The 20,576-nt window shown below is 42.8% G+C and overlaps 1 protein-coding gene across 9 annotated transcripts in view; it reads left to right on the forward strand.

Annotated features, from left to right (window-relative positions):
• Positions 1–20,576, forward strand: part of PCBP3 (poly(rC) binding protein 3) — an 89,800-nt gene that overhangs the window by 26,427 nt on the left and 42,797 nt on the right. For all 9 annotated transcript variants that reach the window (XM_070732291.1, XM_070732292.1, XM_070732293.1 and 6 more), the window contains one exon: positions 12,495–12,536. In XM_070732291.1, the coding sequence (XP_070588392.1) occupies positions 12,495–12,536 (42 nt within the window). The remainder of the gene's footprint in view (positions 1–12,494; positions 12,537–20,576) is intronic.

A 20,576-nucleotide genomic window follows, 5' to 3' on the forward strand; every position in this document is an offset into this window, starting at 1 on the left:
GGCTTTCAGGATGCGGGTGGCATTCGATCCCACTCTCCCCTGGGACATGGTCGTTCCCGATCTGTGGTTTGCAGCAACCCACATGTCTGGGAACGAGGGTTATGATCGCACAGAAAGCGGTCACTTCATGGAGGAGGAGCCTCCAGCGTCCACCCCAGCTAAGGCCACCACGGGGGGTGCGACCAAAGCCGCCCTTCCCCCATGTCATGAATTTTCCGCAAAAGGGGCTTGTTTTCGCCCCTTTTGCAAGTTCAGACATGCTTGTGGGAACTGTGGGGGTACCCATGCCACTGCAGTGTGTCCCAGGCCAAAGAAAGGGAAGGATAAGAAGGGAGGGGGTCAGGCTAAACAACCCCTGCCCGCTGGGGGAAAAGGGGCCCAGCCCAATTAAGCTTCCAGTTCTCAGGGAATGGCTAGCTGATTATCACCCTCGCTGGAGAGCGGCTGCACTCTTGCAGGGCTTTTCAGAAGGTTTTAGGATCCCGTATGTGGGGATACGGAAGGCTTTCATGTCCGACAACCTCAAGTTGGTTGTAGGACATGAAGACATCGTTAGGGAAAAAATACGGAAGGAGGTGGCCGAGGGCAGGGTTCTGGGGCCTTTCCCAGAGCCGCCCTCCCCATCTCTACGGGTGTCCCCTTTAGGTGTAGTCCCCAAGAAGGCGAGTGATGAATTTAGGTTAATTCACCACCTGTCTTTTCCAAAAGGGGAATCAATGAATGATTTCATTCCTGATGAACTTTGTTCGGTCCGCTACGCATCTTTTGATGCGGCAGTGGCCATGGTTAGGAAGTGTGGGGTAGGATGGGAAAATGCGACATTAAGTCGGCATTCCGGCTCCTCCCCATACACCCGGACGTCTTCGAGCTCTTGGGCTTCCACTTCGAAGGTGGTTTTTATGTTGATCGAGCATTGCCGAAGGGATGCTCTGTATTGTGCTCTCTTTTTGAGAGCTTTAGCACCTTTTTGGAGTGGGCGCTCAGGAGGTGCAGCAGTCTGGATTCGGTCGTTCACTACCTCAACGATTTCTTGTTAGCGGGGCCTGCACATTCAGAGCAATGTTTTGCTCTAATGCGGGACTTCGAAGCCCTTTGCGCTCAATTGGGGGTGCTTTTAGCCCCTGAGAAGACCGAGGGCCTGCTACCAAGATTACCTTTCTTGGTATTGAATTGGACTCAGAGGAGCAATCTTCTAGATTGCCCCTAGACAAATTGGTCAAGATACGGGGTAAAATCGATTTATTGTTAGGTTGTCGGAAGGTCACCCTTCGACAGCTACAAGAATTAGCGGGGCTTCTGAATTTTGCCTGCCGGGTCATTGTTCCCGGCCGGGCTTTTTCCCGGAGGATATACAACGCGATGAAGGGGCTGCGTTTGCCCCATCATCGTACCCGCCTATGCACCGGGGTCAGGGATGACCTACGTGTATGGCGGGAATTTTTAGATCAGTTTAATGGGTTGTCATTTTGGAGGCATGAGCTTCTCTTGGAAGCTGAGTTGCAGTTATGCTCAGAGGCTACGGGGACCCATGGTTTCGGGGTTATATTAGGTGACCAGTGGTGTCATTCCACTTGGCCTCTGGAATGGAGGGCTGGTCAAGGACTTGACCTTCTTAGAGCTCTTTCCCTTGGTAGTGGCCTTAGAGCTTTGGGGGGAGCAGTTTAGGGACAAAACTGTGCACTTTTGGTGTGACAACCTGGCTGTAGTCCATGTTGTGAATGCCATGTCCTCCAAGAGCGACAGGGTCATGTGGCTTGTACCCCATTTTGTGCACAGGTTTTTGTCCCTAAACGCCTTATTTTTGGCCCAACACATCCCTGGGTTAGACAACGGGATTGCTGACGCCTTGTCCCGTGGTCAGTTGTCCAGGTTTCGGACCCTGGCTCCGTGGGCACGCCCGTCACCAGAGGCTTTTCCCAACCACCTTTGGAGCCTGGGCAGGCTCCCGAGCTGTGGAGAGCAGAAGCCTGCAGGGCCATGGCCCTCTCAGTGGCACAATGCACCCTGAGGGCTTATCAGCATGCAGGTAAGGAGTTTGGGGATTTCAGGCAGGATAAGGGTTACACCCATAGTTGGCCTGCCCCAGTAGAACACCTGATGGAATTCTGTGTCCAGCTTAGGCAGCGGGGCCTTTCAGTTAGGACAATTAGGTCCAAGCTAGCCGGTCTCGCCTTTCTGTCCAAGGCGGGTGGGTTTATGGACCTTTCTGGTGACTTCCGCATTCGGAAGATGCTGGAAGGCTGGGTGAGGGAGCGACAGGGGACCCCTTCAGATAGTCGCCAGGCTCTGACAGTGCAGCAGCTGTCTCTTATTAACCAAGCTTTGGACAGTCTGTGTGCCTCCTTGTACGAGGCCCGTCTCTTTAGAGCAGCGACTTGTGTCATGTTTTTTGGGGCCCTGCGGGTCAGCGAGGCTATGGCCTCCTCGCAGGCTGACAGGTCGCTCCGTGCCTTCCAGTTCGCTGATTTAGAGTTTAGGGACAGGGGTGTCTCCCTTTTGGTGAGACATTCCAAGATGGATCAGTTGCATAGAGGGGTCAGGATAGAATTTAGTGCGGCCGCCGATCAGTCTGTGTGCCAGGTGGCTGCTCTTTCTCACTTCTGTAACATGAGGGGGCAGGGGTACCTTTTAAGCATCAGGACGGTACCCCTTTGACCCGCTATCAATTCTGGGTTTTAGTGTCCAGGGCTATGGTCAAGATAGGTATTGATCCCGCTGGCTATGGAACACATTCGTTCCGTATCGGCGCTGCCACTAGCACGGCAATTTCGGGTTTCCCAAGCCAGAGGATTCGGGAGATTGGCTGCTGGCGGTCAGTGGCCTATTTGGGTTATGTACGGCCTGCTGAGGGTCTAGGGCAGGGTCTTAGGCTAGGTAACCTCTCTGTGCCCTCTTCCAGATAGCCCCACCAGGTCGTGACCGACGGCGTTGCTTTGCGGTCACAGCATGATATTTTGGGCCGGCCGCTCAGCAGCAAGAACCGCCATGGGGACCCAGCTGTCTTTGGGCCGATGGGTCAATGTCGTTTGGATGGGGAGAAGAGGCATGCGGTGGGAAGGTCTTCTACCGCTTCTACTGGGAGGGCGGCATCCCATTGCTGCGCCCAGGTGGTTGGTCTTGCACCTCGGTGGCAAGGACATATGTATGCTTGGAGGTCTACCTTTGATCCGCCAGGCTCGTGAAGACCTGCGGTGGCTTCGCACTGTGTGGCCCACCACGCAAGTGGTGTGGTCTGAGATCCTCCCGAGGATCACCTGGAGGGACGCCATTTCCCTTACGGCCATTCACCGGGTTAGAAGGAGAGTGAATAAGGCCCTGGGCAAGGTAGTCAGAGAGTTAGGTGGGGTTATAGTGGCCCATCCCCGCATCACCATAGATCAGCCATGGCTTTACCGGGCTGACGGTGTTCATCTGTCAGAACAAGGGAACACCATCTTCTTACAGGACCTGCAGTGGTCACTGCGCGAGCTGGTGCAGTTAGAGGGGGGAGTTGGGGGGCCAAGATAGAGATCTGACCCCCACTCCGTGGCAGGTTAGGGGTGGAAAACTGGGTGGTGGTTTAGCAACTGCGTGTTCTCCGTTGGGCATCTTTGGGGATGATTGACAGGTTCTCTCCAAAGGCTTGCGGTATTGGCGACCTGAGCAGTTGGGGGGAACCTTTCGGTCCCGCCCATTAAATTCCCCTTGTAGGGGTTAGCCGGCGGAACCTCCCACATGCAAGTGCATGGCAAGGTCTCAGCTGAGGGAGTGGTCCCTCACCTGGATTAGCATGGAGCTACGCCCATAAGTTGCCCCGGAAGTTTATTATACGTCATTTTCCGCCCCGGAAGCAATTGTTTGACCCTGCGGGTCCTTGTTAGGGTTATAGTTAATTATGCTAATTATGCTAATTTATTTCAAATAAATTATGCAAATTTATTTCAATAAAAATGACCCAGTTTAAATTCAGCTCTTGTGTCCGTGTCGTTACTCCGCCTCTCCTGCAATACCGCCGGTGGTCTTCATCCCCCGGCACATTTTGCAGGAGGCCCGGGGGACACGGAGACCGGCGCAGCCGCCATTTTGGGTAATCGGCCAAGATCTCGCGAAGCTTCGCGAGATCTCAGCCAAAGATCAAACCAGAGTAGTCTGATCTGTGACGTGTCCGGGCGGAGCCTGCCAGCCCTTTTCGTTGTGTTATTGTATTTCCAGCCCCTGTATTTCCTTTCACCTAAGGATTTCTGTCAATGCAATCAGACTTGGTTAGCGTTTCTCTCAACTTGTTGAAATTAACTTTGTAGTGTACACTTATGATTATGTGCAAATCTGTTTCTGGAACACTTGAATTCCAAGATAATATCAAAATTCTTTCCAAGGTTCTCCTCGTTTTGCAACTTCAATAGCTATTCCCTAATTCAAGACTCTTCCTTGCTCATTAGGATCATCAGTTCTCTTGATTCTTCTTCAGCTCTCTCGACAATGAAACAGTCAGAAAGACCACAGAAGAATTTTGGAAACTCTGAAGTTTTTCCTGAAATGGTTTTCCAACATATGTCGTTATTAGCATTTCGTCTAAAATTTGTCACTATAAATAGTACATATTTTTTCTGACTGCTTAACTGATGTATTAACTTCAGAAAAACATCCCAAGTGCACCAGGCTCTATTTGAAATAGTATTTGAATCACTGTGACATGATTGTTAGCTAATTTAAACAGTAAAATCTATCTGGATGAATCTCAATTTTACATATAACAAGTAATTGTACATTCTCATTTAATGAAATTAAATGAGAATAATGTTTGAAAACAGGAAATATAACATTTTAAAACAAAGTGAATAATGTGGTTGAATCACTAACAGACATACAATCTGAACAGAGTCTCTGTTTGCACTGAGCTAAGGAACATATCATGGGAGTTTCTTCTCTGAAATGCTGCTTTAATTTGGTAGCAATATGGAAAAAGAGATCCATCTCACCAAAATTGTACCTCTATATTTTCTTTTGTAAGTGACAGAGACTTGGGTGAGTCAGATTGTTAAATGGTAAATTATTTGACAACACCCCCCCCCCCCATTTGTTCTCAATCTAAATCATGTTCTTTTCCTCAGTAAATGATCATTCCTAGCTTACCTAAAAATTTAATACCTTTGCAGTCCCTCTGTTACAATTATATATTAAAAAATAAATAATTAAAGTTCAATTTTGAAGAACAAAATGCTATAATTAATGACCCAACCAACTGTAACTGGAAATATTTGTTCAGGGCAGCATTTTCTCTTAACTCTCAATCTGATGAAAGAGCTTTGGGTCCAGCTTTTGCTTCTCAAAAGGGAGAGTAAGACAGGAGGAACTGTTATAATAATTGAAATATAAGTCCCTTCAAAAGAAGTGCCTCAAGAGAAGGAAGCAATTAGATATCTCAATCACTTAATATTTTATGTTATGGGCTCATTTAATTGGCTAAAGCAAAGGAGGAAGTACAGAAACATTGATTTTCCTTCCTCTTGCAACAGCACTAATATAGTAACAAATATTTGGTATACAATGAAGTAATAATATTATTGCTACCATTTAAATACAAGAGATTCATATGAATATTTTCATACATTAGTATTTGTTGGATCTTAAAGTCAGAATCCAATAAGCTACAAAAAAGAAAACAGCATGAGCCAAATCTAATTCAGCGAGCCATTCTAGCAGTCATCAGAATTGATAATTATAGGCTCAAACACAGGAGTCAGCCAACTAATGGGTAGTTTTCCTTCAGGTAGTAAATCATTTCAGGGTTGGGGGGAAAAACATTTGGCTATCTGCATTGGAAGAGATATTGAGACCTCCACCCTCTTTACAACTAGCCATTACATATGCTATGGTGCTGGAATGTAAAGATCCCAAAAATCTGAATCTCGGGAGAAGGGCGGCATAGAAATCAGATAGATAGATAGATGATAGATAGACAGACAGATAGACAGACAGACAGACAGACAGACAGACAGACAGACAGACAGACAGACAGACAGACAGACAAAATAATTCAGCTAATAAACATATAGTTGCACAAAAGTAAGACTGTAAATCTTTGTTCATGTGTCATAAACTGTGAAAGATTCTTGCTTCTTTTACAAAAAATAACCCTATCTTATATAATCCAAAATATTGAATGTGTTGAAATGAAAATAAAGAATTACTTTGCTTAATTGCAAGGTAACACACTTTTCTATATTATATGGCTGAAATATTTTCCTGTTTAATTGGTGTCAGTGTCTTCAAGCAGGGAAACTGATAAAATATTATTAAAACAAAAGAGAAATGAAAAAACTGACAATGCATTGAAAGAGAACCCCTCCACTTCATCTCGATCATTAATCCCTTCTCTGCAGTTCGTGTTGAACCTTAAATTAAGGAACCCAGTTGGTTTGATTTTGAAATTTAACTAAATTTTTCATTTATTTTCCTTTGCTGTTCTTACTCTCCCTTTATTTGTGATTGTTCATCTTTCTAGCCTATTTAAATGGAACTGTCTAAATCATTTATAAAAAATGCTTTTCTTTGGCACATTTACTGTTGTTTATAAACTGTTCTTTATTTCAAATTTTCAATAAAAGGAAAGTTGTTTTATAGTCTGCAAACTTTTTATATATAAATCCCCAAAAGAGAAGAAGCTAAAAGAGAAAAATGTCTGCTCTTCAGTGGAAATAATTAATAAGATTAATAAGAATTAGAAGCTTAAGAGTTTTGTGACTGTGGTTGTGTTTTTTTTACTGTATTCTATTACCTTATATGCATCAGTGATTCTCTCTTTTTCACAAAAAGGATCAGAAGTGTGTAAAACAAGCATATGGGGAATGTGCTAGTACCACACTTTTATCAGCCAAACAATAGAAGGTATATTGTTATTTACTGGGCAATATATTTAAGATTTTAGACTTGAATAGAGTCTAGCCCTACAAATTGGACCACAAAGGAAGTATATCTAAGCATCTTCTACTAAGAAATCTCACAGCAGGTTCTTTTTTATGAGGTCATAGATTACAGTATTATTATTACTGTTGTGCTTGTTATTGTTTACATCCCTTTATCAAATACTTGTCTTTGAGTTTAAAAAACAGAATATTTGACTGTAGATTTTTTAGAGCTGGGAAATCCTAAATAAGGAACTGGAAATTTAGTTCAGCAATAAATTATTGGGAAACCAAATGTTTTTATGCCAGACTTCCTTATCCTTTACAATGGAAGTATTCATACCTATACATTGATTACCATTATAGCCTTTTTGTGAAGAGGTAATAATAATGAGAAAATAATAACCTAACTATTGAAAAAGATACTTCATGAAAAAACTGAACCCTATAGTTATTGGCACATTAGGCAGAATAACAGATTAAAAACATTTTACAATAGCTACATAATTTGGCTATATCAAATATGGATTAGGAAACTACCTCACTGGGCACATTATGAAGTTACGGTACTTGGAAAAGACATAGAACGCTCAATGAGACTCAAATTTCGAAAGAACAGGAAAATAAGTGATTTTTTCTATTCAAATTCGATCTCAATCCACTCACATTTAAAACCATAATAGACCAATCATTCATTGCATATAATTATATTCCCTTTTCCCTTTTGTAATGTTCCTAGTTTACATATTTTTCTCCTATATAGCCTGCTCACCACCACCCTAAGTGCCTTCGTCCCTGGTCCTCCCCACTTTTGTTGGGAAGGATGACAAGTTAAATTCATGTCCTTCCATGAAGACACCTATCGATTATACCTCCCACATCCAGCTACCTTAATTTAACGAAGTCCTCCTATGGTTGCATCTAAACCCTTTGGTGATGCCTGTGTAATCAATGAAATGATTTTGTCAATGCAGATTGTGTTTAAGAGGTGCCCCAGATGGTGATTATATTTTATATATTATATAATTATATTTTATAATTATAAAATATTTATGTTATTAATCAAATTTATGTGGCAGCCCATCTCACAAAATTCATCTGAAAGGTATAAAACAAACCAGTAGAAACTGTAGGTGTAAGGTATAAAACAAACCAGTAGAAATGAATAGGACAATTATTAGTTAAAACTATTATTAATATTATTAAACAGAATTAGGAATTAAAGAAGAAGGCCTAAAACAGGTAAGGAGAATAATATGTGGATGGATATAAAGAATAAAGAAGCCACATCCTGGGTCTCAAGCCTACTGGGTCACCAGGACTTGATGGATTAAATCTCAGAGATTTGAAGAAACTGGCAGATGTGACCTTGGAACCACTGGAGCACCAGAGAACTACAGAGGATTGGAAAAGAGCTGATGTGATTCCTATCTTTAAAAAAGGAAAAAAACTACAGCCTGGGAAGATATCTAAATGGAGTAAGCAGTAGGGTATCCCAAGTTTTCTCTAATATTGTCTTTATTATTCTTTAATATCTTTGTAATATTCTTTAATATCTTCATAAATGATTTAGATGAGGGAATAGAAGGGGGACTCATCAATTTTGAGATGACACTAAACCAGCAGGAATAGTCAACACCCCCCAAAAATAGGCTCAAGATCCAGATGAATCTTTTAGCACTGGGCCCTATCTAAACAAATGAAATTCAATATAGAGAAAAGTAAGATTTTTCACTGAGGCAAGAAAAAAATGTACAATTACAGATTAAGTGAAACGTGGCTCCATAGCAGTAACTGTGAGAGCTGGTTTTTAGAGTCCTAGGGACAATCATTTAAAAGAGCTGTGGTGGCACAGTGGTGAGAATTCAGTATTGAAAGCAAACTCTGACAATTGCCAAAGTTTGATCCTGTATGGCTCAAGGTTGACTCAACCTTCCATCCTTTGGGAGATTGGTAAAATGAAGATCCAGATTGTTGTGGGAAATATGCAGATTATGTAAAACATTTAGAGAGGGTTGTAAAGCACTATGAAGTGGTATATACATAAGTCTAAGTGATATTTGTTATTGTTAAATATGAGCCAACAGTGTGTGACAGCAGCCGAAAAAGCCAATGCTAGGTTGCATTAACAGAGATATAGAATCAAGATCTCATGAAAGATTAGTACCATTTTATGAAGCCTTAGTAAGACCACAGAAGATTGCTTCCAGTTTTGGTCACCATATTATAAAAAATGTTGAAACTGGGGAAAGAGTGCAGAAAATAGCAACAAAGATTATTAACAGGCTTGAGACTAAACATGAAGAACATTTGCAGGAATTGAGTATATCTAGTCCAGTGAAAAGAGGGACAAGGGATGACATGATAGTAGTGTTCCAATATTTCAGAAGCTACCACAAAGAAGAGGGGATCAACCTATTTTCCAAAGCACCAGAAGGCAAGACAAGATACAGTGGATGGAAAATAATTAAGGAGAGAAGCAACCTGGAACTAAGGAGAAATTTCTTGACATTGAGAACAATTAACCAATGGAACAGTTTGCTTTCAGAAGTTGTGGATGCTAGAAGCTTTTAAGAAGAGACTGAACAGTCACTTTTCTGGAATGATGTAGGGTTGAACAGGGGGTTAGACTAGAAGACCTACAAGATCCTTCAAACTCTGTTATTCTATTCTGTTCTGTTCCAATGTCCTCATTCAACAATGGAATTTAAAATATGGTGCCAGTATTTGCAATCTAATGGATGTCACAGCATTGTTGTTTGCTTAAAATTAGGAAAGGGGCGATACTAAAAGCAGACCTTAAGAGAGTATACAGGTCTTGAGGGATCTCCGGAAGCTTAAGAGTAATGATATCTTATATCTGAGGTGAGAAGATGCTACAGTACATATGCCACAGCAGAAAAGGCCTGTCTAGGACCCATCAAATGTAGCTTACTAGATGATGACTGACATATCTGACATAACATATATAAAATAATATAATTGTATGAAATTATATAATATCATAAGTTTGGTTGCCAATCGGGTGTAAAATTTTGTCTGGTGGTCAGCCATATATAATAACCAATTTTAGAATCACTTGATCATTATTGGCACTGACAAAATCATTAAATTGCACATGGCATTATTTAGAACACCTGACATTCTGTAACAATATCTCTAATACCATCAAACAACTGCGTATCCCATATCTTAGGGAAGGATTTACCAAATTCAATCTAAGTGTCTGGCTAAATGTATGGCCAACCATAATAATATCTAAATATAGAAAGGGAACTCTGGTCCACAATATATCTTGTCAGATGTCAGATCTTACTGTTTGCCTGGCCTACCAACAATAATGTTGCAATGGATGGGCATCACAAAACAATCATTGTTTATACTCACAATTGAGTACCTATTGCCAGACACAGCAATTTGGCAATACAGTATAGGAAATTATGGCTGCCCAAAGCTTGCACAATTGAATCCAGTCAAGCATCTCTCTTAGAAAGGATGAAAGACATGCACAATCAGGGTGCAGTCCCCCTTAACTAGCTCTGATAGTTTTTCCCTATTACAAGCTTCAACAAAATTGCTATTTTTAGTTGCAAAATCCAGAAGGAAATACTGATCTGTTCCTACCCAACAACTATTTGCAGTGTAAAGCTTAATTGAGACAAATATTTATTCTGGGTAGAAGTTAGAGTAGAGACTCAGATTGGGGACATAGCTGTTTCAAAAAGGACTTTTCTTTATACCTGAATATGGCATAAATATGGCAGAGTCTGTGCCAAAGACCCTCTTCCCTAATGGAATTGTAAAACAAGTTAAAGTTTAATTAAGAAGAAAATTAAGGTCAATACTTAATTGCATAAAAAGAAAGTATAGGTGAAACTCGAAAAATTAGAATATCATGCAAACATTTATTTATTTCAGTAATGTAACTTAAAAGGTGATGCTTAATATATGAGAGATACTCATAACATGCAAGGCAAGATGATTCAAGCCAAGATTTGTCATAATTGTGATGATTATGGAGTACACCTCATGAAAACACCAAATCCCTCATCTCAGAAAATTAGAATATAACATACAATCAATAAAAAGGATGGTACACAGAACAATATCAGACTCCGAAATGTATAAGTAAGCATTTGTACTCAGTAATTCATTTGGGCCCCTTCTGCAGCAGTTACTGCCTCAATGCAGCATGGCATGTACGCTATCAGCCTGTGGCACTGCTGAGGTGTTATGGAAGACCAGGATGCTTCAATAGTGGCCTTCAGCATTATTCAGTCTTATGTCTCTTGTCTCTTGGCAATGCCCCATAGATTCTATATGGGGGTTCAGGTCAGACGAGTTTGCTGGCCAATCAAGGACAGTAATCCCATGGTCTGTTTTTAATGCCTTTGGCAGTGTGGGCAGGTGCCAAGTCCTGCTGGAAAATTTAAGTCACCATTCCCATAAAGCTCATATGCAGATAGAAGCATGGAGTGCTCCAAAATTTCCTGGTAGATGGCTGCATTGACCAACCAACACCAGCAGATGACATGGCTCCTCAAATCAATACAGACTGTGGAAACTTTTGCATCTCATTTGGAAACCAAGGACCCAGAGTATGGAGGAAGAATGGAGAGGCACACACTGCAAGATGCTTGAGATCCAGTGTAAAGTTTCTACAATATGTGTTGATTTGGGAGCTAACATCTGCTGATGTTGGTCCACTGTGCTTCATTACATTACAGAAATAAATGAACGCTTGCACGATATTCTAATTTTTCAAGTTTCACCTGTAGATATTCTTATGGGCCTGGTTTTCAATAGCTTCAATTTGGCCTGAATAGGAACAAATATATTTTTGAAAAAGGAATGCCCAGTAACTCAGCTCCCCTTCAACTGTGCCATTTTTGCTATGAAAGAGTTAAGGTGAGTCATTTCCCAACTACCAGCCCAAGGTCTCTATTCAGCTGCCAGGTACTTAGGTGAGGTCATTTCACAGGGAGTAACTGAGAGGAGTGGTAAGGTTGTAACTACTTTCATTCATATAAGGACCACTCTTGATGGAAACTCATTAATCTATTCAATCTATTTAGAAAAATTATTTAAAATTTAAAATTTAAAATAAGGTTTAGAATTTATTTAAACATTTTCTCCCTCCAACACTGACCCTGAAAAAGTAACTGAAAGGCCTGCATTAAAAGGGAGGAGGAAGATGAACCTCAGCCTACCCAATAAAGAGGGGAGGGTGGTTGTGTAACTGGCATTTGGAAGCACCATTTGGTCCCAATCTTAGCTTCTGGCTTCACTGTTGGCTGGGCCAGAGGCAAAAGCTTAGGAGGTATAGAAAAGATTAATTACTATCAACATTAGAAAGTGCTTCATTGGGTAGATATATTTTAAAGGGTTCAGTTAAATTCCAGTTTATTATATACTTTAGGCCTACACCCACTTTATAGTATGGTGTTATACCAATGCCCCTGATGTGACAACAGACTCAAATATTGCAGACTATGGAGAATCTTAACATATTGCTCCTATGTACAGTAGATTAGTGATACAAGTCTAGCATGAAGTGAAGCCTATAGCAACTAGCCACTGTTAGTGTCTTACACTGCTTTTTTTTTCCAGGCCTATACAATTCAAGGACAATATGCAATTCCACATCCAGATGTGAGTTTCTCTTTATTATTTGTAAATATATTTTATGTTACCTGCATGCTTGGTCAAATGAGTAATATTAATATTAATATTTAATATTAATATGCTTTTTTCAAAATAATTGGCCATGTGTAGTATTGATAATAATTAGGACCCAATTATATTTCTATTGAGGACTTGGCCTGTTGTTAAATTATCAAAAACTTTTATGTGCTATCCCTTTGTTAAATTTTTTGTTTCCTGATATTAGCCATTAAAGAGTCTTTCCTTTTACTTTTTTCTGCCATAATGCTGATAATGACATAAACAACCTGAGTTTATGCGGCTCCTTACTTTAAGATGTTGTTATACCCAGAATCCTTGCTATTTCCATTAGTCTTTGCTAATTTGTTTAATTTATATTCCATCTTTTGCCAAGAGCTCAAGACACTACATTTCTTTAGTTATAGTGAAAGAGGAGAATACATTTCTGCTGATGCTGAATCCTTTATTTTTAGAATTTGAGGGAGAGGAAAACAGTTGTTTATTGTTCTCCAGTTGTCATTCCAAACCAGAAGGGGGCATCATTATTTGTTTTTCATCTTTACAAAAATATTTTAAATAGCAAAAGCAATAAGACTTATATACCACTTCACAGTGCATTAAAGCAGTCTCTAAGCAGTTTACAGAGTCAGTATATTGCCCCCAACAATCTGGGTCCCCATTTCACTAACCTCAGAAGGATGGAAAGCCAAGTCAACTTTGAGCTGGTCAGGATTGAAGGAATCAAACTCCTTGGCAATGTGAACAGAGTTAACCTGCAATACTGCATTTTATTTATTTATATTGATTGATTGATTGATTGATTGATTGATTGATTGATTGATTGATTGATTGAGTTAGTTAGTTAGTTAGTTAGTTAGTTAGTTAGTTAATTAGTCCAAAACACAATAATACACAATGAAGGTTAAAGAGGATACACCCATAGTAAAATATATCAAAGAAAGAATAGAAGAGAAAATATAGGAATAAAATATATCAATGATAGAATAGAAGAAAAGATATGGGGATAGAAGAGAAGATATAGGAGATATAGGAGAGACAATAGGACAGGGGACGGAAGGCACACTTGTGCGCTTATGCACATCCCTTACTGACCTCTTAGGAATCTGAAACCACTGGGTCACCACAGCTCTTTATGTTCCTTCCTTTCTAAAAAAAAAGCATATAAATAACATCTGAAACATTTGTAAAAATGCTTCTCTTAAAAAGAGACAACCAACTGTTGTCTCTTTTAGCTGCAAAATGAAGATTATGAATGAGTTTTATTTAACTCATTCTATGCTGCCAATGGATGCTCACACTGAATTTTATACAGAGAGAAAAAAATTGAGGCTTCATTTTTACCTGATTTCAATGTCTATTCTTTATGCTAGCTTATATATTTATGGATGGAAGAAAAAATGTATAGCCTAAATATTGAGAATGTGAAATTAATTACTGTTCTCTGATCAGAAATACATGTCTTGGGAGAAATGTAATAAAATGTAGTTATAAATAACAATTGATTAGAAAAGGTCTATCTGATCAACTACATATGACACTGAGTGTTATAGGATAAATATACAATACATAAAAATATGGAAGAAATATGGAAACAATATGGAAACATATTCCAACAATCTTAAGCCTACTTCTCATGCAGCGACTTTCAACATGCAGGGATGGGAAATTGATATGGAAATGAAAGTGCTAGTTGAGGGTTCCTTGGTGCTCTCTGAGCTTGATTGTTTTCTTGCAAACGTTTCATTATCCAAACTAGGTAACATCATCTCTACTGATTACACACTAGCACTGCCGATATTACCTCGTTTACATAATGAAACACCTACAAGAAAACAACCAAGTTTCAGAGAGCACTGAGGACTCCCCATTACAATAATGAGTTACAAATATTTAAAAGTGTTTGTTATCCTTATATCCCTCTGCTGGTGTTACATAGTAGTATAGCTGCCAGTGGTGAAATCCAATTTTTTTTACTACCGTTTCTGTGAAGGGGATGGGACTTTTTGCCTCCGCCAGTTGGATGAAGTTCTTTCCTCCGCAGCAGCTGATAGGCCGCTGCATTCTCTCCCTCGCCCAAAGGCCCCTAGCTCTTCGCCTCAGCCCTTTGGTCACAAAAATCCACATTCAGCCACAGCCTTTTGGCCACATGGGACACTTCGCCGCCATCCAATCAGAACAGTTCTAACAAAATGCTACTTTTGGAAGCCTAAACCCTCTGTGAACGTGGCTTGGTGGGTGTAGCAGGGAGGATACTGCAAAATCTCCATTCCCACCCTTGTTCTGCTCCAACTAAGAATGTAGCAAAACACAGTTTGTTTGAACTTATTTTTAATCAATAATCGACTACTAATAACTGTCTTAGTAGATGTCACACACATACACGAACTTAAAGGCAATATTTTCTTGCAAAAGCCCAACTGTTAGTCTTCATTAATAGTTGGCATAAGTTCAGAAAGTCTTAAATCATAGAATAGCAATTAGTCTTTGATAACCCACGAAGTTTGGCAAAATGCCCAGGAGTTGTCTTCAAATAATAAACTGAAGCAGATAAGCAAAGCAGAGATTTTCCAGAGAGTCTACACAATGCACGCACAAATTTCAAATGTTTCCTGCAGAGATTCAATTGCTCCAGCTTTCCTTAACTAGACTAAGGGAGTGGCCAATTAGCCCTATGTCTTACTCCCAAGGAGATCTCTGGAGTAACCACTCCTGCCTTTTGGCAGCTCTAGGTGCTCATGCATTAAGAAGAAGAGAAGTCTCTTTTTCCTCATCACTGCTATAAAGTGCTGGAGGTTCCAAAGGCCCTGATTGAACCGCTGCCTCTGGCACCAAGTCCTCGACAGCCTCCCCACAGTCCAACTCAGGTGCTAGCTATACAGGCTGCTCTTGCATCATCATGTTGGTCTCCTCTCAAACAGGATATGCTATCAGCTACACAAGCTGCTGGCGGGCCACACCAACCCCACTCCAGGGGGAAAATACTGCAAGCCAGCCAGAGGTGGTATTTACCAGTTCTCCAGAATGGGTAAGAACCTGCTGGATTTCACCCCGAGAGTTGCGGCATACAAATCTAAATAATAAATAAAATAAATAAATAAATAATGAAGGACTTTGCACAAGAGCTTCAGGGTGATATAAAACACTGAATGATATGAAATTTAAAATTCGAAATTAACCACATAAGCAATCAATACACTATATGTCATGGTGTCAAACTCGCAACATCACATTGTCATCATGTGACATATTATGACTTTCCCCCTTCTTGCTAATTGGGGATGGGTGCTCGCAGGCTACAAGTTTGACACCCCTGCTGTCAGGGGTGGGCAGCAGGCAGGACGAGGTGGAACACAGTTCCACCAGTGGAAATTTATTTATTTATTTATTGGACTCGGGGCGGCTCACAACATAAATGAAGCTGTGTGTCCAGCTCCAGCTGACCATCCCACCCTCCCATCCTCCTTCTCGGAAAACGGCAGAGAGACCAGCACAGGCAGGAATTGCAGGGGGCGACATTGGTGAGGACTTAACAGTTCACTTGAACAATGATGATCGTTCAAACCACTCCCACCTGGTCACATGGCTGGCAAGCCACTCCTACCCATGACCATCAAGCCACACCCACAAAATAGGCCACACACACAGTGTGGCAGTAAAAATTTTGGCTGCCCATTACTGCCTGCTATATATCATACCAGCATGACTGAAGGTCCCTCTTCTTTAGAAAAGGAGCTTACTGATCATTATTTACAAAACAGGTAGGTAATTGAGTCCATCTCTCCTTTAGTTTAATAAAATTCCACAGGCTTTCTCCATGTGATTGGTTTCCTTTTTGAATAATAAGAATTATATGTCATGGGGCTGGGAATTATATGTCATGGGGCAGGATTTTAGAGATACTTAGATGGGGCATGACCAAAAAAGGTTGGGAATCACTGCATAATCAGTGAAAACAGCACAATTCTCTTTGTGCTGATTTGGAGTTTTTTTCTTATTTCTGCCCATTGTTGTCTGATTCAATTGTTTATGCATAAATCCAAAACATTGGTATTAGACAGTTTGAAAGAAGGGCTGGCCTTTTATAAACTCAATTAATTATCCAACTCAAATTTTGGAATATGCAATTCATTGAAATTTTGTTATCTTAATCCCTGCGGTATTTCAGTACAACCCAGTTTCTGGTTCTTTAAAAAAGAGGGTGCAGAATTCTGGGATTGTTATCCAGGATTAAAATTGAGCTGAAAGAGACCTAGGAGGTCTTCCAGTCCAGCCCCCTGCTCAAGCAGGAGATCCTATGCCATTTCAGACTAATGACTGTCCAATCTCTTCTTAAAAACCTCCAGTGATGAAGCAACCACAACGTTTGAAGGCAGGCTGTTCCACTGGTTAATTGTCCTCACTGTTAGGAAGTATTTATTTATTTATTTGTTTGTTTGTTTGTTTGTTTGTTTGTTTGTTTATTATTTATTAGATTTGTATGCCACCCCTCTCCGCAAACTCGTCTCTCCTTAATTCAAGGTTGCTTCTCTCTTTGATTAGTTTCCATCCATTGTTTCTTGTCCTGCCCACTAATGCTTTGGAAATTAAATTGATTCCCTCCTCTTTGTGGCAGGCTCTCAATATTGAGAATTCTGCTATCATGCCCCCTCCCCACTCCTTCTTTTCTCTAGACTAGCCAAACCCAAATCCTGCAACCATTCTTCATTGCGCAGCCGGTGACTCACCCCCGGCCCGGATTTGTTGCAGGGCCAGGGAGACACGGCCCTCGGCGCAGCCGCCATCTTGAATGCTGGGATCTCGCGAGATTTCGTGAGATCCTGGCCATCTGGTGTCATCGGCCCAGGCCGATGACGTCATCGGGGGCGGGGCCTGCCAGCCCTATAAAAGAGGCTGTGTAGGCTTGGGGCCTCTTTTTCGCCCTGACGACGAGTAAGCAGACACTCGGCTGGGGTTCGCTTTTGGCAATCCACCATTTTGGATGCAGCCTTGTGGCGTCAGCCATCTTAGGAGGCTGCAATCCTCACCAGAGGCCTGGTTTGGAGTCGCGGGGGGGCGGAGAGCTTTTGAGACCCCCCCATTGGAGATAGAGGGGAATCTTCCCGGGCAGGGGCCTTTCCCCTCTGGGGGGTTTTTCCCCTTTTCGGCCCTGGGTGGCCTGGTGCAGGGAGGGGGTGCGGCCTTGCAGGCCTGGTCGGGGCCTTTAGCCTTTAGGCATAGGGGCCCAGGGGTGAGCTTTCTGCTCACCAGTAGGCTGTTTTGCCTTACAAGGCAGAATCAGCAGGTCGGGCCCCCTCCGCTTTTCTTTCGGGGCTTCCATCCCCCCTTTTTTGGCTTTCATTGGCTTGGGATAGGGGGGTGGTTGGTCTACAGGCCTGCTGGCCTCGCTGGGGCCTACAGCTTTGTGGCCTCGGGTGAGGGAGTCCTCTAGGGGAGCTTCCTCCCCCACCCCTGCCTTTCAGGCAGGAGTGTTAGATTTAAAATAAATAATTGTATGTTAGGCGAGGCTTCGGGCCTATAGGCCTCGTTTTGTGGTGATAAGGGGCTAGGAATTCCCTCTTGAGGAGCCTTCCTTTTCCCTCTTTGTGGGGCTATTTCCTCCTCCTTTTTGGCCTTAGTTGGCCCGGGGACAGAGGGGGGGGGTTAGGCGTTGTAGGCCTGTTGGCCTAACCGGGGCCTTGAGCCTCCCCTGCTAGCCTGCCTCCCTCATCCTTTCACAGGATTGGAGGGTTTTTTTTCATTTTAAATTTCTCATTAAGGTGGTTGGCCTTATAGGCCTGCAGGCCTATCTGGGGCTTTTGGCCTCTGAGCCTTTGGGGGGATTAAAGGTGTGCCCTGTCAAGCATTTTCTCTCTGCCTTTTTGGCCTTTGGGTGGCCTGGTATTGGAGGGAGGGTGCGGCCTAGCAGGTCTGGGGCCTTGTTTGTGGGGCCTTCTGCCTCCTAGGCATAAGTGGCTTAGGTGAGCTTTTTCTTTCTGCATTATTAGCAAGAGGGAAAGGGTCTTTGAACTACTGGTTTCATTTAATTTATTAACTTTATTGCTAATGGCTCCCACGAGGCAAAAACCTCTGCCTCCGGCACTGGGGAGGATGGTGCGGCCCAGGAGGGCGATCAGGCCTTCGGTTAGGGCCAGGCTGGCCCTGGAGGAGGCCTGGACTTGGGCCAGATGCGGGGGTAGGCCAAGGGATCATACAGCGAGCGATGCTAATTTGCCTGCCCATGTTTGGTCCAGGGTGATCGAGAGATTGGATGACCGGGATGCACGTTGGAGGACGGTGCACGGGCAGAGCCCCCCATCTTGTCAGCTCCTTCGACTTTTGAATGGCCACCGAGTAAAACAGCGGCCCAGACCGGGCAGAGGACAGCAGCAACTGGTTTGGACACAACAGGATCTCGATGGATGACACCTAGTTCTATGGTGTCTGGTGAGGCTGTTGTACACCCCACATTTACACCGCTCCTCCCTTTATCCGGGCAGGCTTTTGGGCCACTGGCTTTGGGGAGTGGGGTCAACGCTTTCAGGGTTAGCCCGGCCCTCGCCGGTGATCGGATTCCAGGACAAAAGGGCCCCACCCCGATTAAGTTAAGGGTTCTGGAAGATATGCTTCAGGAGTATCGCCCTCACAAGAGCGCAGAGGCGCTCCTGCAGGGTTTTACAGAGGGCTTTAGGATACCATATTTTGGGCCTAGGAAGGCTTTCATGGCCAAGAACCTTAAGTCATTGGTGGGTCATGAAGATATTGTTAGAGCTAAAATCCAGAAGGAGGTGGCTGAAGGAAGGATATTGGGCCCCTTCCAGTACCCGCCTTTGCCGGCTCTTAGGGTATCCCCCTTGGGGGTGGTTCCCAAGAAAGCTAGTGGTGAATTTTGGTTGATTCACCATTTGTCCTTCCCAAAGGGAGAATCAGTGAATGATTTTATTCCTGATGAGCTTTGCTCAGTTCGCTATGCGTCCTTTGACGCAGTGGTGGATATGGTTAGGAAGTGTGGCATAGGAGCCCGCATGGGAAAATGCGACATTAAGTCTGCATTCCAGCTCCTTCCCATACACCCAGATGATTTCGAGCTTCTGGGTTTCCACTTTGAAGGTGACTATTATATAGATAGAGCACTGCCCATGAGCTGCTCTATATCTTGCTCCCTTTTTGAGAGCTTTAGCACCTTCCTAGAGTGGGCGCGCAAGAGGCGATCCGGTTCAGATTTGGTAATTCATTACCTCGATGATTTCCTGGTGGCTGGGCCTGCGCATTCTGAGCAATGTTCGGCTCTAATGTTGGCCTTCGAGACCCTTTGTGCTCATCTGGGGGTTCCTTTGACCCCCGAGAAGACCGAAGGCCCCGCCACCAGGATTACCTTTTTTGGGTATTGAATTGGACTCTGTCAAGCAATCTTGCAGATTGCCCTTAGAGAAGCTAATTAAGATCCAGGGTAAATTGGACCAAGTGTTAGCTAGCTTCAGGAATTGGCCAGGCTACTTAATTTCACCTGCTGGGTGGTAGCTCCCGGCAGGGCTTTTTCCCGGCATGTGTACATGGCAATGAAGGGGCTCTGTTTGCCCCATCATCGAACACGATTAGGTGCTGGGGTCAGGAATGACCTACATGTCTGGCGGGTCTTTTTAGCCCACTTTAATGGTCGGTCCTTCTGGAGGCACGAGCTTCTATTGGAAGCTAAGTTGCAATTATGCTCGGATTCTGCCGGGACATGCGGGTTCGGGGTTATTTTAGGCAACCAGTGGTGCTATTCCATGTGGCCTCCGGAATGGAGGGCCTCTCCTGTGGTCAAGGATTTGACCTTTTTGGAGCTATTCCCATTGGTAGTGGCTTTAGAGATTTGGGGGGAGCAATTTAGAGACAAAACTGTGCACTTTTGGTGTGACAACCTGGCGGTAGTCCACGTTGTGAATGCCCTGTCTTCTAAAAATGACAGGGTCATGTGGCTTGTCCGCCATTTTGTGTACAGGTCTTTGTCTCTAAATGCATTGTTTCTGCCCCGGCATGTTTCTGGGA

The sequence above is a fragment of the Erythrolamprus reginae genome, chromosome 1 (genome assembly GCF_031021105.1).
Source record: "Erythrolamprus reginae isolate rEryReg1 chromosome 1, rEryReg1.hap1, whole genome shotgun sequence".
Taxonomy (NCBI): domain Eukaryota; kingdom Metazoa; phylum Chordata; class Lepidosauria; order Squamata; family Dipsadidae; genus Erythrolamprus; species Erythrolamprus reginae.